Source organism: Arctopsyche grandis, chromosome 1 (assembly GCF_051622035.1).
Source record: "Arctopsyche grandis isolate Sample6627 chromosome 1, ASM5162203v2, whole genome shotgun sequence".
NCBI classification, from domain to species: domain Eukaryota; kingdom Metazoa; phylum Arthropoda; class Insecta; order Trichoptera; family Hydropsychidae; genus Arctopsyche; species Arctopsyche grandis.
Genome location: NC_135355.1, coordinates 15,425,697 through 15,447,273, shown reverse-complemented (window position 1 = coordinate 15,447,273; position 21,577 = coordinate 15,425,697). Strand labels below are relative to the sequence as shown.

Below are 21,577 nucleotides of genomic sequence, written 5' to 3'. Positions count from 1 at the left end.
GGAGTAAATATTATAGAAATAAGCGACATATCGGAATGTATATGCTATGTAGTATTAAGAATCTCGAGCAGGTACACTTGTCAAATCTTCCAAGTGACTTCTACGAAAAACTACAGGGCGCATACGATAATAGCCGCCACCACTTTAAAATAATCATGGGCGACTTTAACGCAAAAATAGGACAAAAGGCAAACACAGAAAGAGCAGTAGGCAATTTTGGTACCGGCCAAAGAAACGAAAGAGGCGATCGCCTCATAGAATTCGCAGAACACAACAGGCTTTTTATCACTAATTCATTTTTCAGGAAAAACGCAAACAATAAGTGGACTTGGGAGAGTCCTAAAGGAGACAGAAACGAAATAGATTTCATCCTAACAAATACCCTGCACTCCGTTAAAGACGTTAGTGTTTTAAGTAAAGTAGATATAGGTAGCGATCACAGATTAGTCCGGGCCAAGATGGCCATTAATATAAATTGCGAACGTAGGAAATTAATAAAAGGATGCAGTAGCTCTCCAGACTTCGCTCAACTAAGGTCTAGGAAAAAGGAATTCGAACTCGAACTTGGAAATAGATACGAGAAATTCAACCCAGAAGCAGACATCGAGGAATTGAACACTGTAATTAGTTCGGTTCTAACCTCAACAGGTAAGAAATTAGGTGGATTCAGGAAACAGATTAAATTAAGCAAAATTTCAGTGGAAACAAAAAACCTAATTAAGCATAAAAGGAATTTAGATAGGGATAATAATAAGCAAGAATACAATCTAGTAAATAAGGAAATTAAAAAGAGAATAGTCAGGGATGTCAGGGATTTTAACAGCAAGCTAATAGAAAATACCATTAAGAATAACCGTAGCCTGAAAAAGTGCAAACAGGATCTTTTCTTAGGCAAAAACCAAATGATCGCAATCAGATCAGAGAGCGGAGTAATAATTAGGAATAGAGAAGAAATCATAGACAGAGTTTACACGTTCTATGCAAAACTATACGAGAACGACAACGGCCAATTCCCCGCTCTGGAATCGACACACGGCCAAAGGGTTCCTGCAGTATTGCCTAGCGAAGTAGAGGCCGCGCTAAAAACTGCAAAGAACGGTAAAACCCCAGGGGAAGATAATATTCCCATTGACTTACTAAAATGTGGCGGCTCCCCCCTAAATAATATCTTAGCTAGGCTTTTCAGCAAATGCATCCAGAACCAAGCTATTCCAGAAGGATGGAATAACGCAACTATCATCTTAATACACAAAAAAGGTGATAAAAGCGATATCAAGAACTACCGACCCATTAGTTTACTTTCAGTGGTCTACAAGCTCTTCATGAAGGTTATTACAGAAAGGCTGAAGAATATCCTCGACGTGAACCAACCTATAGAACAGGCAGGATTTAGGGCAAATTTCAGTACAATGGACCACCTCCAAGTAGTTGGCGAACTAATCGAACGCGCCAACGAATATCAACGGCCATTGTGCCTAGGTTTCGTCGATTATGAGAAAGCCTTCGATACAGTGAGCCACAATGCAGTACTTAACGCTCTACAAACACAGGGAGTACCGGAACCCTATGTGGGGCTGTTAGCTGCAATATATAAGAATGCCACAGCTTCGGTTAAAATTTTTTCAGGTTCAGATAGATTTAGCAAAGGAAAAGGAGTAAGACAAGGAGATACAATCTCGCCCAAGTTATTCAATGCGGTGCTTGAGGGAGTTTTCAGGAACTTGGAATGGGACAAAGCCGGAGTAAGCATCAACGGTCGCTTCTTGAGTCACCTTCGGTTCGCAGACGATATAGTTTTAATAGCTCGTGATTCAGCTGACCTACTTAACAGACTAACACAGCTGGACAGGGAAAGTAGAAAAGTAGGATTAAAAATTAACGTAGATAAGACCAAACTAATGTTCAATAGGTATTGCATGCCTGATAGCATCCCATTAGATGATAAACCAGTAGAAGTAGTAAATAATTATTTATATTTAGGTCAAATAATTGACATGTCTGGTAATAAAGATGAAGAGATAAAGAGACGTATGAAATTAGGATGGAGTGCATTTGGACGGATGAATGCTGTTTTTAAATCAAAAATGCCACTCTGCCTGAAGAAAAAGATCTTTGATCAATGCGTTTTGCCAGTGATGACGTATGGATGTGAAACTTGGACACTGAACACCAAGATGCTACATAAAATCCAATGCACTCAAAGAAGTATGGAGCGCTGTATGCTTGGCATAACGAGAAAAGACAGAAAGCGGAACACGTGGGTGAGAAGTATGACAAGAGTAGTGGACATAGTGGATAGAGTGAAGAGATTGAAATGGCAATGGGCGGGTCACGTAGCTAGGAGGATGGACGAAAGGTGGACAAAAGAAGTGCTTGAATGGTACCCGAGAGAATGCAAAAGGGTAAAAGGAAGACCGCAAGGAAGATGGGTGAACGAAATTAGGAAAATGTGCGGGGTGAGATGGATGAGTGTTGCGCAAAACAGAGACGGGTGGAAGCGTGTTGGAGAGGCCTTCATCCAGCAGTGGATGGCGAGTGGCTGTAAATGATGATGATATATATATATATATATATATATATATATAGCAGTATTCGTAGTCAGATAGATATATGTATGTACATATGTACATAGATTTATTATATTAAAAGATAGGCTCGTTGATTCTCTCCGTTTGCTCTTTGTATACATAATTTTGATCACTTTGCATGAAAAGGGTTGTTGAATAAACCTCGAATATTTTCTCAGTGACTTGTTTCAAATACGTACACGACTCGGCATCAAACCCAAATGCGTCTATGGGTGTGAGTATGCGATGGTAGCGAAATCCCCCAGAAGTTGAAAGTCTTGTACGACTAATTATACGACGCTTTTCAACGGTCATATAATGAACATGCTTTATGTTCACCGTGGCCGGTATTTCACGCTTACATATAATGAGGTTTTGGCTGGCTATGAAATAAATCTCTCCGGGCCATAGGATATTCGACCCTAGTTTTGCCGCAAGACCTAACTACCTTAAAGTTCGTGCTTTTGAATCGCCTTCCGATTATTTATTTTCCAGCGTACAGTGTTTGCATAAACGGTCACATAATCCAGAAATTAATCACATAATCCTGCGTTTCATTTGTATAGATGCATAGCTCAAGAAGAATTCACACATGATTGTATATAAGCTGGTTCTCTACACAATGTGTACCACATATTGAGCGTATCCCAATATTGAGCAGTGGAAAAATCGACACTTATCTTTTAAACAATGAGTTCGGTTAGGGCGGGGCGGGTCCATTGTGTGGGTTTTATCCCTAAAGTAAAGTTTAACCACGGCTGATTTATTTCGCCAGAACTTGAAGCGTCATAATAATTAATTCACACCGCACACTAACGCCACTTTTATTTGGCGTTACTATACTGAGAGCGGGATGTGCTATCTGGCGCCGCGACGGCCATAAATTAACGTGTAACAAAGGAAGTGATGGCGCATCTAACAAAGCGTGAGTGTATTAAATATACCTGCATGATCTCATTAACTCTTAGATTGTTATAACCGACTATGCTCATATGTACTCATGTATGTAAGTGTACATATATACGAATAAGAAGCCGTCTCAAAAAGCACTCGCCCATATATTTTCGAGTGTCTAGCGGCAATAATGTTATTAGCTGCTGAAACTATCACTTCAGTATCTCCACTATCATCTACCTATACATACAGTAGCAGGCAAGGAAAACGGAACGCTCAAAATTTTATGATGTTTGGGTAATAAAACATATGATCGTCAAATAATTGAAGTTCTTTTACTATTTTTCTATTTAAATACACACCCCATCTTCGATATGAGGTCATTTTCGTTCATTTCGGAGTATAAGCGCCAAATTTTTGAAACTTGCTGAAAATCATGCTGAAAAACATACAAATAACATACGAAGATAATCTGATTGTCTGAAATATGGTGAGTTGTGGACAGTAAAGGATAGTAAAGATTTGAAAAGGCCAAAGTCACTTCACAGCATTTATTCTACGATACGAGATCACCGCTCACTCCAGAATAATCGATCTACCGTGTGTACCTCCTTATAAAGGACAAGTTGCATAGCATCCCCGATCAGTTGGCGTGTCTATTGTCTAGGCACGTAATCTACCCTGACGAGTCGCATGCACTCGCCCGGGTTTATGAGAACTCCAGCGTATCCTTTGTTCGGGCACTTACTGAGTCCCGTAGGCCTAATCCTGGGGACTTAGACAGTATATACTCTCTTTCATGTTCCCACGTTACAGTACAATTACAAGTATTCAATCTTTACAAATGAATATCCAAAATATATGGGGTAGCGAATTCACGAAACAAATCATTGAGGAATTAGTAAATTCCCTGCCTCGGCGAATTGAGGCAGTTGTCAAAGCAATTATTCAATTCAATTTATTTTTCAAAAACATCGCGCTTTATCATATATATATATATATATAAAGACGGTAATCTGTGTGTATGTGTGTGTGTCCTAACTCTCGCCGAACACAATGAATGAATCGATAAAAATCGATAAATTCATTTTTCGAAGAGACGACTTTGTAGCGACTCGAACCGATCACCCCAAATAGCCTGAATATAGGTCTAAATTGAGCTAATGGTCACGAACATCACGCCAAATCCAATTCTTCATTTCGCCTTTTTTTTTAAACATTAATTGAAATATTCCTTCTCGCCATATAAAAATACGTTATTTTAATAATTTCATTTAGCGAGGTTTTGAACCATTTTTTTATATATTTATTTTAATTAAATTTAAATTTAAATTTTAATTTAAATTTAAATTTAAATTATTTATATTTTGACAATATTCGAGAAAAAAATTGATTTCATTAACCGCGGGCGCCGGGAATCGAACATCGGACTCTCCGATCCAAACGCGATGTTCTCACGATATCCTCGCCCAGAATACGTGTTGTAAATACACATCATATGTTATGCACGTAATTTGTTATGTGTAATAATAATATTCAACGTTACGAGGTCAATGACCGTTTGTGTAAAATCGGAAAATGTTACATTTTGTTAACTTTAATTAACATTTTGTTAACGTTAACTTTAAGAATTGAAAACTATCTATGAGAGTCTACGAAAATAACGGTTCCGGTTCCGGATTTTTTTTTAGTTTTATACGAGTATATAATAATTTTATACCCATGCGAAAAGGATTGTAAATAGGTTTTTGAGCTCTTTTTCTCATTATTCTTTAGATTAACATTAGAATAATATAATACTGTGATTACTAACAAAATTAAATTAAAATTGTAAAATAGAAAATGATCAGTAGATCAATAGCTATTAAAATAGATATAAGATGTGTTGTGAACATAATTTCGTAATAATAAAAAGCATTTAAAAATCAAAATCAATACCCATGCGATGATATTTCATCGGGCTATTCACTAGTTTTCTATATTCGCTGTAACACAAAGAAGACATCTGGTCATAAAATATCAGCACATAATTTGTCCTTTTTCGTTTTTATTACATTTTTTGACATCTTAACCCATAAATAGTTAAAACTGATATTTCCCACAGTATAAAATCATTTGGGCGTGCGTTCGAACCCAAATCAATGCGTGAAGTAGTCTTTTCGTATATTTGTAAGGCGTTACATTTTACGTGCATGGTACTGTAAGTGCGATATTATAGAAAACTAGTGTTGGGCCCGTTGATTTCAACCGGTGGTTTCAAAATATAATTGAAACTCGAATAAAAATAAAGTTAAAGATATTGAATCGACTGGTTTCGGAAATAAATTGATGCACGAATTAGAAATTACGAAGTGATTACGAATTAGGAATTACGTTTTGTGCATCGCCGACGCCCCGACGCCTTTGCCCCCAGCGCCCCCGATGCCTCCGGCACCTCGGGGCCTTCGCCCCCGGCAGCTCCGTCGCTCCGGGGCCTTCGCCCCCAGCACCGCCGATGCCTCTGGCGCCCCCGATGCCTTCGGCACCCGGGGCCTTCGCCCCAAACACCGCCGACGCCTCCGGCGCCCCCAGCGCCCCCGATGCCTCTGGCACCCCGGGGCCTTCGCCTCCGGCGCCTACGGCGCCCCCAGCGCCCCCGATGCTTTCGGCACCCCGGGGCCTTCGCCCCCAGCACCGCCGACGCCTCCGGCGCCTTTGGCGCCCCCAGCACCCCCAGTGCCTCCATCGCTCCGTGGCCTTCGGCCCCAGCGCCGCCGTCGCCTCCAGCGCCCGGAGCACAAAAATGAAAAATATGAAAAAATGAAAAATATGAAAAAAATGAAAAATATGAAAAAAATGAAAAATATGAAAAAAACTGAAATAAATGAAAAAACTGAAAAAAATGAAAATATGAAAAAAAAAATTGTTCCCCATACTGATAGATGGTTGATCGTCCGTCACATACAAATATGCAAATATACAAATATATATATATTTAGCGACAGTCCGTTTTTATATATAGTACTAGTGTTGTGCTCGTTGATATTTCGGACAAGTCATTGACAGGTCGGAACCGAAGTTTTAATATCTCGTGTCCGGTATATGGTGCCTAGTGGTAGAATTGGAAAGGATGTGAAGTTATAATAATTAAGTTTAATCATCTATTCTGGTATGTGAAACGATAGCTCTCGAACTCTAATTACACTGAGCAACAAAAATAATTACTGGAGCGGAGACTTATCAATCTGTACTAAGTTTGACCCACTAAATTTGAACATGACAATAATTTGTATTGGCTTGCTCTCTAAATGAAGCTAAGAAGAGGCATCTGTAAAAATGTGAAATTTTTACAGATGATTGGCTTTTTCAGTATTTAATTCAAAATCTAGTGTTGTTATGCCAAGAGTAAGTATTAGAATTAGATGTTCTATTGATTAGGATTGTTGATTGGCTAAAATTAATTATCTTATAATTATTATTTGTTATTAATAATTATCTTAACCAAAATTAATTATCTTATAATTTCTAGCGAAATAATTAATTATAAATATAATTAATATGTACAATTAATTATCTAGCGAAATAATGAATTATAAATATAATTAATATTTACAATTAATTATCTAGCGAAATAATGAATAATAATTATAATTAATATTTATAATTGATTATCTAGAAATACGTATTTATAATTAATTATGTAGGGAGTTAATATCCAAAAAACAAGTTATTGTTATTTATAAGTTTTTAATTCAAATACGTCCTGAGCCGCTAAATGGATTGGGCTGATACTTTTTTACATGCAATAGGTAATGTTTCTTTTTGAGAATTTCTCGATAAAAATGCCAAATCGAAAATTCTCATTTCTCTAGAAGGGGTTTGTAATATTCGATTGCAAAATTTGTTAACAATTATCCAGCTTTCGCTTATACTTAGATAATAAAATAAGCTACTCAGATTAAAAGGTTGGTGCTAGATGTTTAAAAATATGCGAAACCCTGTAAATTAAAAGTATTCTGATGCCAAAAAATTGTTAAAAATTATTACTCTATCCGGCCTTATCTTCCCATTAGTGATCTAAGACCCCGTTCCGATAAGAAAAAAACACTCTGCGTGAAAATCGGAAGAATTTTTAATTATTTGGAGCCAATTTCATTTTTACTTATTATTACTTACCTCCTTTACGTTTCACATGGCTTTCGTGTCAGTGGTCATTTTTATCTCTTATCCGATCGTTTTCATACTTTGCCATATTGCTCATTTTGGTCATCAATACACGTTAATGTATCGTCTGCCATTACGTTGGAGATAAAATATCGTATACAACGCGTTTTAAAAACAGGGAAAGTAAATCTCCCTGACGTTTAACAAGCGTTGTTTAACAAGGCGTAAACTGTTCGCCATGACACGGCCTTATCAATTTTAATTGTTTAAACGCCTATAATTCACTCTATATTTTATGAAGTTTGCTCTATTGGTTCTCCTTATCTATAATATATAAATATTTATAGTTTTAACTCTCATATATATATATATATATATATATATATATATATATATATATATATATATATATATATATAAATTTCAAATTTAGCGTGTAGCTTCTTGTAGGGTAATACACGATATATATTGATTTATGGCCAAAGATGTCAAATCTGACATTTCACGGCTAAAAGTATATCTCTTCACGGAGTTTTATCTACGAGATAAGTATTCAATAAGAAGTTATGTTGTATCTAATTGTTAATATGATTTACAATAAGCTTACATACATACATTTAGTTCAACAGCTACCCATAACCTCAAATTGCATTGTTTATTTCTCCAAAACAAACATTCTAACCAATACAAGCTACACATGTACACAGATCAAACAGTGATAGTTTTATTTTTAGTTATCAGCTGATTTAATTTATCTGATGATTGAAAAGTTCATTTCTGTAAATACATAAACTCACTTATGGACAATCATACATTGATAAACTATTCTTAACTGTATGGATTACATTACAATTTCATTGTTAATATGATTACAACTTCAATTTTATCATTAAAGCAATCTCAGTATTAATAAGCTATTCTAAACTGTAAGATTCCCGGCATAAATGAGTATTCATAATTCCATAAATTCCCGGCATAAATGAGTATACATAATTCCATATACATAATTCCATCCGGCATAAATGAGTATACATTATTCATAAATGATACATAATACATAAATGAGTATACATAACTCTCGTTCCGTAGAGGCATATATACAATTTTAAGATTCAAACATCTTTGCAACTGGACTTGATGACTATGATTTATAGAAATACTACATATTGAGATTTTAAAGTGCCTTTAAAGTCATTTAAATGCGATATTACTCAACAATGCAAATAATTATAAATAATAATTAAATTAATTTGTAAATAATTATAATTCAGTATTATAGTAATTTCTGTAACACTAAAAAGTAGAAAATAAAAAAACCCTTGGTAAAAAAAGGTTTTTTAATTACTTTAATTTAAGTAATTATTTAATTTAATTTAATTATTAAGATATATAAAAAACTCAAGTAAAAAAAAATTAATGTATGTAAAAAACTTATGGGCCGCTTTTAGATCATAACATACATACCAAGGTGGCCCATACCTCTTAGTAATATATTTAATTACATTAGTTTAAGCCGGGATCATAATTTTGATTGAAACCCCAATCATTGAAATCTTTTTGATTGAAACCCCAATCATTGAAATCATTTTGATTGAAACTTTAATCGCACACATTTGTACATTTGTTGTTGAAATATTGATTAAATTTCCTTTTTATTTTAATAATTTTATTATTTGTTTATATACATTTATTTTACTTGAGTTTTTTTTAATATAGTTTTTTTACTAATGTTTTTTATATACATTTATTTTTTATATTTTAGTACATTATTTTTTATATACATTTATTTTGTTACTTAAGTTTTTTTACTAAAGTTTTTTATATACATTTATTTTTTTTTACTTGAGTTTTTTATATATCTTAATTAAAACTTTTTTTCAATAATCAAAAAAAGTTATTTTTTTATATTTTTCATGTAAAGTAGCAAAAATTGTTGCTACTTTAGCATTAATAATTGTGTTCACGAGTAATTCAACGTTCGGAGCTCAATAACGAATCATCTTCACATCTTTAATGATCATCTCGCTCTCATCTGCTTCATTAATAATATTTTGTTATGCTCATTTGCGGGTTTCTTTAACTATTTAAAAATATAATAAGTTGGTATGTTGCCGCTTAATATTAAACTATAGAAATTTATAGCAAATTCTAAACAAATGCCAATAAAAATATAATATGGTGAATTGTCAACCGAAAATCCAATATGTATCTATGTAATATTATTACATACACACATTTTTTCATTCATCAATATTTCTCATTTTTTTTTAAATATTTTTATCTCAAACGGAGGTAGCGATATCTTTACTCTGGAGTTTCGAGGCTATTTCTCTGAAACCTTTCTGCATATTGAACTGAATTTTCATATCTAGAAATTGAAATTAAATATGTAGTAAGGTATATAATTTAGTGAAGATACGTACGTCAACCGAAAATGGCAGCTAACTCTTATTCATTTTTTCTAGTTTATGCTTATTTTAAAACGCAAATAAAGAGCTTCTGGTGAATTGAATCCATTTGTCGCGGAGTTTTAATGTTAAATTTAACCCATTTGGTTGGATTTTCTCTTCGATGGAGAGTTTTCCCGTTTCCGATCACTATGAACAGAAAATTGTTAATTAAAAACACCGAAGCGGTTAGCACAGTGGCGTTGAATGCGTCCAGTAATGGTCCCCACAGCGTCGATTTTGCCACAAGCGTTTAAATTAAAACCCACCCATCCCTGAATTCTAAACCACCCCTCGGCTTCAATATTTCCCAAGTCCAAAACCCCTAGCGTCCGCTTCCGAGCTAAAATCCGTTGCTGCAGGCCGATAAAACAATACCAGAAGTGATTTCGGCACCGGGGCGTCGCGAGCGCTCTAATATCGTTTCATCGCTCATGGCGACTTATCACGAAAGTCACCCCTATACATTCTAACGGGCGATTTATCTTTAAAATATCACGCTTACAGTTCGCACACAGTTCTAGTCGTAGTCTTGAGATGTGAGTGGGTTATGAAATATATACATATATGTATATACATACTACATAAGTGGGTCAAATGACAGAACAGGGTTGGATAAGTCAACTTTTTTAACAATTAATCAATTTTCCTGTTCTTATTATCATATGTATATACCTATACATACATACATCCATAATATACATATGTATATGTACTACACATATTTCATTCTAAACTTTCAAACTTTTTACGAATTTTTTTATACAACATTATAGTAACTTATTTTAAGACTTTTTCTGTCAATTTTTTAAGCTAGTTTAAGCCAGAGTATTTCCAACGTATATAAATCGTTTTGAGCGTCGTTTAAACCCGCTTTTGGCATCAAAAACAAAGCACCGGCTCTAGCAATCATCGATTTTTCCGGCCCGTTGATTTCCATTTCGTTATCAGCGCCAAATTTCACTATGAGCATTCAGTTTAATTCTGACATCTGTAGCTAAAATGGGCTGTCACTCATCAATATTGAATACCTACTATACGTATGATAATGTGATCTCGTACGTGTGTAACATTTAAATTTAAAGCAATAAGGTATAAATTTTAAATGCTTTTATAACATATAACTAAGCTCTGAGGGAGGCGGCATTGCCAATGGAAATTAACAAATTTTTGTTACCCATAGTGACCTTTAATAAAATATAGCAGTTAAGCATATTCTAAATAAAATAATTATGCAATATAGTAATTTTCCGATAAACAAATTTGTAGCTATGTATTTTATTTTACATTCATGTTTGCATATATCGAGAATTCATTTTGCGTGTGACATTGCGATAAATGGAAATTTTATATTGCTATAAAATGGTCTCGATTTTAATAAGAAACATCAAAGAATTCCATTTGGAATGTTTATTTTTATTCATTTGTATAATTTCCCTTATTATGCTTAGCATAGCAAGAAAAAAATCGATTCGGTTTATAGAAACCGGCATTTACCGACTTTTCAATGTAAAAGAAAATTCTTTCAAGTAACTCGTGAGTAATCGCGTTTTCTTTTCCTTTTCATACAAACTTTCTGATTGAAAAGTGGGTAGGAAGAAAGAAAAAATACACAGGGAAAAAAGCCGAAAGACGTTTTTCGTGAAACCAATTTTAAAACATTCTTATTTACATTTAATTTTACTTTCATTATACGCGCACGCAGTTGTATGACATAAAGTGGGCCAATTTGTCCGGAAAAAGTAATAAAAAAAAGCCCACCGAAAAGCTCTAAATCAGAATCAAATTTTATTGCTATTCCGCGTGTTTTCATTTTGATCCTAACACGTCGATTTTTTTAATGATTATTTTCACCCAGCTATCGATTTTCGAAATTCGTGCTAAATCCGATTTACATATTTGTATGGACATTTATTACGTGACGAAAAAGTTTCAGCAACTTCCGCATAAGACTTTTTAATGAAAATTTGTTGGTACAAAAATTCGCTCTTAAAAACCATCTAAAATATTCACATCTGTCTCAAAAGTAAGATTATTTTTTTCATAAAAACATTTACTAAAGTAAAGGGAAAGCATTTTGCGGTGAACATAAGCCGATTATGCGCTTCGCTAGAAAAAAGTCTCGACAGGTTTTCGCGCTCATTTTTATTGCGAAATTGTCAATGGAGTTTTCATGACAAATTTTCATCTAAGACTGTGTTCCGAGGCTTCAAAGCGATATAAGTAATATATTCACGAATCATTGACTTTTTGATACATAAGCGACAAAAATCAATTTTGTATTGTGACATTATATTGTACTTGACAATCAATGTACTTACAAAATCGCGGGAACAAAATTACTTGGACGAAAACTTGCAGCGACAAAATCCCGCAAACCAAAATAGAGCGGTGACAAAACCGCGCAACCCATATATTATTAAATACATATATACAAAAACGTAAACATAAAAACAAATAATATAAATATTAAAAACATATCTAATGTATAAACAAAATCCTATAGAACACAGTAATGATAAAATAAGAATCGTTTATTAATTTTGAATTAATCATACTTTATTGAATAGACATATTAAATATTATTATTTTATTTATTTTAGTTTATTTATTTACAGGTTTTTTAAAACCTTAAACACCACAATGTCCTAAATTTAAAATAATACCCAGGATAAGCACAAATTCTAAAGTGAACTTTAAAATCAATAAACGATTCTTATTTTATCATTACTGTGTCCTATCGGATTTTTATTATACATTAGACCTGTTTTTAATATTTATATTACTTGATTTTGTATTTCTTTTATTGCTTATGTTTGTTAATATATGCGTTGCGCGATTTTGTCACTGCGCGGTTTCGTCCAAGCGGTTTTGTCCCCGCGATTTTGTCGAGACACCGTACTTATACACTAGCAGCAAGCATATTAACTGGAATATAAAATAACAATCAATCACAAACGTATACAATATATGTATTATTATTATTAATAAAAGTTATTAAGAACTTCTGATAAATGGGGCGATTGTATGATTTTATATTTATTTATTTATTTATTTATTTGGAAAATTTACAGTTTATTAAGTTACATAGATTGATAGTAAAAAAAATATAATTATGTTAAGCAAACCATTAATAATTTTCACATATAGGTAAAAAAAAGAAAAGCTCAAACATTTAAAATAAGAAAAGAGTAGGAAAATAAAGCACATGGAAATAAGGAACATGGAAAGTACACAGAATAAAATATAGCAATGTAATAAAAATAAGATAAATTGTAAAACGTAAATAGAAATTGGCAATTGATGAGTACGTAGTGATAGACGTGTAGATATCCAGAAGCATAAATATCAGCAGTTATGCGTATATGAATATAAATATACACATACATACTTGCATCCATAGAAGCGATACGGAATTACCGAGCAAACCATCACTCGTGATACCAATTGAGTTAAAATAAAATTAATAAAGCGAATTATATAGTTTTTTGGCAAGTATTTGTTCATAATATAATAATAAACAATGATTTAGATGACAATTGACAATAGAATTGAAAATAAAGTGCGTTTAGAAATATAAGAAAGAACCAATAATTAATAATGAAAACAAAAACCATAATATATGGGCAGAATTGATAGAGTGCGTAAAGATAGACGTATAAGCCTACATGCGTAGGTAAGCATAGACATATGTATACAAATGAACATGCATCAATAATTATAAACAAAGATATAGAACTATTGTTCAAATAATAATCATTGATGGTAGTAAATGAATCTGAACATGGAAATATGGAATTAACCAGTTTATATTCTTTAACAATAATATTAATATTAAGACAATAATCAATAATAGAAGTGAAACTATAGTTATAAATAGAGCAAAAAGTATGGAAGAAATTACAGTAAAAAATGTAATTACATGTACAAGTATATGTAATTATAAATGAAGATATAGAATCAATTATCAAACAACAATTATTGATGATAGCAATTGAATTGAAATAAGTATTAGTAAAATAAAATATGGAATTAGTTAGTGTATATTCTTTGATAATAATATTTATATTCAAATAATTATTATTAATAAAAGTGAAAATATAGTAAAAAATATGGTGGAAAATACAGTAAAAAATAAAGTAAGAAATGTAGATATAAAATATAGAGAAGAGAATAACAGGATCGGTAAATATAATTATCACATAAAAGAGAAGGTAAGAAAAATATAAATAAAAAATTATAATTGATTGCTTATTCATTGAAAAAATATTTATATAATCTTTTTTAGGTCGTCCAAAGTCTTTATGTGTAGAATCTTTGAAGTGGAGTTTTTTCTTAAAAGTATGTTTGAATTTCTTACCCAGACGTATTGAAACCCCTTATCTTTAGCATAGGATTTTGTTTTGGTCAAAAGTTGTTTATTGGCAATGGTTAATTGATCATTTATGTAGATTTTGGTATTATCAACACCAACACCTATATCATTAACTGTGAGATTCTTGTGTTTACGGGTAGTCGCAACAAAGTCTTCTTTAATATATCTATTGATGAAGCTCACTACAAGTAGTTTATCCGAAGTGCGGGTGGGAACTCTTGTGATATAATTAATTTCTGATTTTGGAATATTACAATTTACAGTTTTGGAGATCGAGTCAAAAATATTAAAGACGTTTTCATTATTTTTACAAGGGATTCCTTTTATTTCAACATTGTTGAGCCTTAATCTCTGTTCATTGCTTGCGATTTTATTTTGTAATACATCAACAATATTCTGAAGTGACTCAATGTCTTTCACTTTATCCTCTACTGCACTTATCCTACTTTCGGCCTCAATAATCTTTGAACTGTTAAATTCACATGTTGCTTTGAGGTCGCTAATATCAGTTTTTATCGTTTTTATGTCCTCTGCAAGCGACGGCAGGCATGATATGTTACGTTTGATATCAAGGATCTCCTTAAGTAGTGTACCCAATGACGGCGAAGGTGACTCGGTCAAAGACTGAGGACTTTGTGGATTACGGCATCGTGGACACTTCCATGTAGCCCTTTTAGTAGCTCCCAATCTATTGTAGCCGCCTTCAGTAATTTTGGCACAATTAAAATCGTAATGCCTCTTACAATTAGCACATTGAACACCATTAGAAAATTGCGTTTCACAAGATGCACAACACTGCATGATTGCCAAATTGAATTGAACTAAAGGTTGACAATCTATGAAATTCACTGTGCGAACGAGAATGTATGGACTACCCACTTGAAACTTGAATTTATATTTTTTGTAATTATTATGAGTATATTGAGTATATTTTATAAGTACGAATTAAAAATAGCACAATAGGAACAAACTTTGTTGACAGATTTTTTTTTTTTTTTTTTTTTTTTTTAAGACCGTTTAGGTACTTTAATTAAATATTATTTATGGAAGAGCTAATAACGGTGCGAATGCGTCATCGATCGACAACGAACGACGGCGAACTGATTATTATTACTAGATCTATGTATGTACATCTGTATTTAAGTAATAACAATAGATTTCGAGCTCGAGATTTTGACTGATTCGAACTCTATCAGAGTTCTATCAAAGCTAATGTCAATTGCAGGTAGCGCCCTATATATATAATACTTATTAGGTGGGGAGTGGGTCGTAGCAACATTAGAGGTTACCCAATTCGTCGCAATGTCATTTTATACATACATAGCTGTTCATTTATAACATTGATATATTGTACATATAATATATGAATATATTTTTTTCTAATTTTCAGGATTCAACACGTACACGTACAATGAAAGTGCACATACGGACCGAGTAGCCGATGAAATATTGTCAGTAACCTATGAGGATGGAAAATGGTCAAAGCCTTACTATGATTGCGGTGGTGGCAACATATGGATGTTGACCTACACTGTGCCATTTTTTGGATTCGCTAACGATACATACTTCTTCAAGTGAGTTTTTTTTACTTCATCTGCATATGTACATATGTATAGGTATGTTCATATATAACTACGTAGTAACACAGATGCATTTTTGTGATCATGTGAAAATTCGACATTTTTACTGATTTCAACTCAGATTAGATCACTCATCCCATTTTCATGGTATACACGTGAGTATATGTGATATTTACTTTATGTATGTATGTAGTAACAATAGATGAAATTTTGTGATCATGCGAAAATTCGAACTCGAGATTTTGACTGATTCGAACTCAGAATCGACTACTGATCACGTTTTCATGATCTACAAAAAAATTGTGTGTGTCTGTGTATTTTGGGGATTTTTTGAACACCGTTAGTCCTGTCAAACTGAAACTTAGTATCGGTTACTGAAATTATTATCGACATGACGTAATTTTTTTTCAAATGCTTAAGTTGACTGGAAATGGTACCTCCCCATTTTAAATTAAAAGCTTTTAATTAATATTGAAACTAAATTAAGTAATAAAAAGCCTATAATTGTAATTGGTTAGAATTCGTAAACCAAAAGAAGAAATTTTTTTAAAACAATATTTCATTATTTAACTTTGACCTTTTAAATTTTTTTTATCTTTTTTAATTTCAATACTTATAATAGGTATATTGTGATATTAGGTATTAAAAAAATTGAACAAAATCTATAGTAGAAGTAGAACTTTTGTCTTGTGCAAGTTTCCATACATTTGCGCTCAATTTGTATCGAAAATGCTTAGTATTTTTCTATTAGTTTTTCATAATGCTGCCAGTATGTGTGAATGTATCTGTACGGTGCAATATAGAATTTTGTTTTGTGACTTTCTTATATTCCTCAAATACATAGATAAAGTCATGGGTTGGTCACACCCGAATTTTTTTTATTAAATGTCACCTCGATTTCCATGAGTTTGTAATTACGATTTTATCAATTGATTTAAATAGTTTTATATTTAGTATTTAAATTTCCGTTTGAGAGACGCTATTTTCAGTTTATAGGTTAGAACATCCACATAAATATATACATATGTATAAACTTAATTTCTAAGATTATTCTGCATTGGAAAAAAGCGGGCACGGAAATAAGTAAACATGGAAAAATACAGAAAAATTCAAAAAATTTCGAATGCAAAATGACGTTATATAAAAATGAAATTTAAAACAGCCATTTGCGTAATAAACGCCACTCATTGGTCCGGTTGATTTAATGAACATCCACTCGTGGCTCAAAAAAGAGCCAAGGGCAAGAATATTTATTAACGAAAAAAATTCATCCACAAAATTAATAGCAGCAATACAGCATTATGAAAAGTTGAAATTATGTGTTTTCCAGTGAAATCATTTTTATTTTCATTAATTACGATCGTTGAATAATTGCGTCTGGTGTAGGCGGCCGGCCGCCACTTAATAGCTGCAGCCCTTCAAGTTTCTTCCTCTTTTGTGAGGCTGTTTTTTTACTTTATTTTCTTTTCTTCATTGAGGTCTTTTGATTAAAGCCGGGGGGCCATTGCGAAATTGGCGAGTGGCCTCAAAGGAAGGGTCCAATTCCCCTACCTACTTTTTGCCTCATACCCTTTCGGCCAAAATATTATTTATCGGGGGCATTTGCCGATGACAGCTGTCAAAGCATTCGACGAACGGGTCCAAAGGGTTAACGCAGCTTCTTGATTTCTCATCTACACATTTACTTTATGCTTTAAGATTTTTACCTGGTGCTTTGCGAACCGATATTGACCTGCCCGAAAAATCTCGGTGATGTTTAAATTAGACAATATTGAAATATTGTGGTGGATCTGTGTTTTTTTACAACACGATAGTATTATTTTTATTTTTTTATTTAATACTAGCTGAACCCTGCATGCGTTGCAATATTACAATAACGCATGCAATTCCCGTTCCCGATCTCGTTCCCGTTCCCTTTCCCGTTGTCGTTTCCGTTCCCGTTCCCATTTTTCGGAACAACGCAGGCAGCGATCACCCTAGTCGCGACGCGAAAACATTTGAAATTATAGCGAATGACACTCATTCCCGTTTTTCCCGTTTCTGTTCCCGTTTTTTCCCGTTTTTTTGTCACAGTAATCTTCCCGGATATGCATACAACAAATCCTGAAATTTCCATCGTAATCGCTTCAGTGGCTTAGGAGCCTATTCGAGACACACACACAGACATTCATTTTTATATATATAGATATTACAGTCGAAGTGTATTTTCAAATGTAATATATTTCAACTGGCATTTAGGTCATTCATATTCGAATACAAAACGACTAGTAAATTATTAGCTCTTCAAACGCAAATAAACTTTCAACAATGTGCGCCAGTTTTAATATAATATCTTTGGCAGTTGAGTTTTCAAAGTTATGATGTTTTAATGAATGCTTTTGAATTAAAAAATGCGTTAATATTTACTAAATATTACGAAATATGGAAATGCATGTCTTGCATAAACATATATACATATGTATATATATATATATATATATATATATATATATATATATATATATATATATATATATATATATATATATATATAAATATATATATATATATATATATATATATATATATATATATATATATATATATATATATATATATATATATATATATATATATATATATATATATAAATATATATATATATATATATATATATATATATATATATATATATATATATATATATATATATATATATATATATATATATATTATATATATATATATATATATATATATATATATATATATATATATATATATATATATATATATATATATATATATATATATATATATATATATATATACTACGTACAGTGGCGGACTATCGAACAGCAAAATTGGCGCATATCTGTGGCCTCTAAATTTAAGGGGCCTCCAAATCGTTCTGAGAAAAATTTTAATTCGGAAATTTCTATGCATTTTTCCATAAAATATTGGAGCTTACGACTACTTTTTTATGTAAAGTACAAAGCTTTGCGATAATTGCTCTCGCCGTCGTCGATCGTTTGGCCTTTCTAGATAAATTTCACTGCTACAAAATAATTCGCTAATTAATCACATTAAAAATGGCAAAATATCGGAACAACTTAAAGAAAAGTATTCTGACAGAACTGAAGAGCAGCAGCTCCCTGAAAGGAACGAAGACGAACCTCTTAAAAGGACCGAAAAGCAGCCCTGTAGTAGAACTGAAGAGTAGCTCCTTGAAAGGAATGAATATCAAACTCTTGAAAGGGCCGAAAAACAGCCCTGTAGAAGAACTGATGAGCAGCTCTCTGAAAGGAACGAAGACCAACCACTGGAAAGGAGAACTGATGAATACGCTTTTGGAAAAATTAATAGCAGCATCCTAAAACGTCTGAAGAACAGACCTCTGAAAGTACTGAAGAACAGTTTTCTGAAAAAGAAAATGAGGAAGAGGAGAAAATGCCCAATGATTATCCTATGGATTTGGCATTGTGGCCAGAGCATATATCTGAAATAAATATTCTTTTTTTTTAATAAATAAACCGTGCCATACGTAAAAAAAATAAAAGTAGAGTATACATAGAGAAACCGGACATAGTATAGAAATATCTATGAATCAAATTTTAATTTTGTAGAAGCAAATGGTAATAAAGGACTCCGACACAGGTTGATATGTTCAGAAAAAAGCAAATCCATTTATTGTTATGTATGTAAACTATTTTCACAAGCTAAAACTAAATTGTTAACAGGATTTAACGATAGGAAAAACATAACACGTATTTTAAAAGAACACGAATCTTCGCCAGCTCATTTCAAATCGACGTTAACTTTCCAAAAATGGTTATCAATTAATGGGCGTATAGATACAAACTTAAAAAAAAAACAGAACGGAGATATTGGCGATTTGTTTTTTATCTTTGTTTGTTTTGATCTGTTTTTGATCAAATTTGTATTTTTTTTTCATCATCGACTTGATGGAATATTTTTTTAAGTAATATTTTGAATAACCAATATTCAAAAAGAATAAATAGTACGCGATGGGCGTCTAGAGCAGAGGCTGTTTTTGTTTTAAAATCAAAATATTAAAGAAGCTCTTATTAAAATCAGTACGTCCGTATTTAAAAACCTATGGCAAAAAAATTGTCAGTTTATTTCGATTAATATGAGACTGCATTACTAACTACTTTGTGGGATAAATTGTTACAGCGAATCAATGCTACAAATAAATCATTACAAAATATGCAGCACAATTTGTTGTTATGAACAAGATTGATAAAATCCCTTTCAGAATTTATTCAAAATACGAGAAATGAATTCAATGAAATTGAAAAAGATTCTAACATTCTTACTGAAAATCATAAATATAAAGACACTAGACGTAAAAAATGAAAATTGCAATTTGGAAAGATATGCGTTCAAGTTAATTTTAGTCAAAAAGAAAACTTTATAATAAATATTCATAACATTATCTGCGATGCATTCATTTCAGAAGTATCAAGAAGGAGCTCAATTTATGATAGTTTACTTAAAGATTTTAAATTATTTTTTAATTTTGAAATAAGTCAAATGTGTTGAAAGAATAATTTAAGAATAATAACGAATGTGTTGAAAGAATAATTTCAAAATATAACAATGATATTGGCACATATCAAGAGCGAAAATATTACGAATCCTATCGATAATTATAAATTATTATTTGGAGGTTTAAAAACAAATTATTAATTGTTTCAACGTTTCCAAATGTTGAAACAATTTTAATAATATTTCTAACGCTTCCTTTAAGCAATGCAAGTGGCGAACGTTCGTTTTCAGTTTTAAAACAAGCTTAAAACAGTTTAAGAAATTCGTAAAATCAAAACAATTTAAATAATTTATCGATGATGTTTATTGATAGTGATGTGGTGCATTTATTAGATTGTGATAACATAATAGATAAATTTTCGGGATCAAAAGCTCGAAAAGTACCAATTTAAAATGTTTTCCTTTTTTTCTTGATTGTTTGTATAAGTTTGTAGATAGATTTATATTATTTAATAAATAATTGTAAATACAAAATAACACACATTTTTTTATAATGCACATACCTACAATTCACAATTGAAAAAAAATTCACTTTTTGATTAGTGGGGGAGGGGCTCTAAATTACATTGCGCCTGTGGCCTCCGAAACGCTTAATCCGCCACTGACTACGTACAATATGTTTATACTGAGGAACTTCCAGTTAATGTTAGGAAAGTTAAAGTCACCAAAAATCAGCGTTGATCAGTTTTTACATCCTTCATTGGCGATGACGTTGAAAAGTTTGATATCTTCCTCAAATGTGGAAGTGGGAGGTCTGTAAATACACGCTAAAATAAATTCACAGCAGTTAAGACAAACCTTTAACCACAAGTGTTTGATGCCTGATATTGAGATATTGGATATAAAAAATCTTTCGACCGCAATACATGGATTATTAGAAGAAATTTTTACATAAATGCAAACTCCTCCTCCTCTTCTATCTTCCCTATCGGATCTATAAAGAACATATATAGTTAGGAATTTCGACGACACTGTCAGGTATGTTATTTTTTAACCACGATTCACTTATTCATATTATAT

The 21,577-nt window shown here is 32.2% G+C and overlaps 1 protein-coding gene across 1 annotated transcript in view; it reads left to right on the top strand.

The window, feature by feature from the left end:
- The window catches only part of LOC143916942 (metabotropic glycine receptor), a 298,569-nt gene that overhangs the window by 45,135 nt on the left and 231,857 nt on the right, over positions 1-21,577 (top strand). Inside the window, exon 3 of the mRNA XM_077438248.1 lies at positions 15,817-16,000. Within this exon, the coding sequence (XP_077294374.1) occupies positions 15,817-16,000 (184 nt within the window). The remainder of the gene's footprint in view (positions 1-15,816; positions 16,001-21,577) is intronic.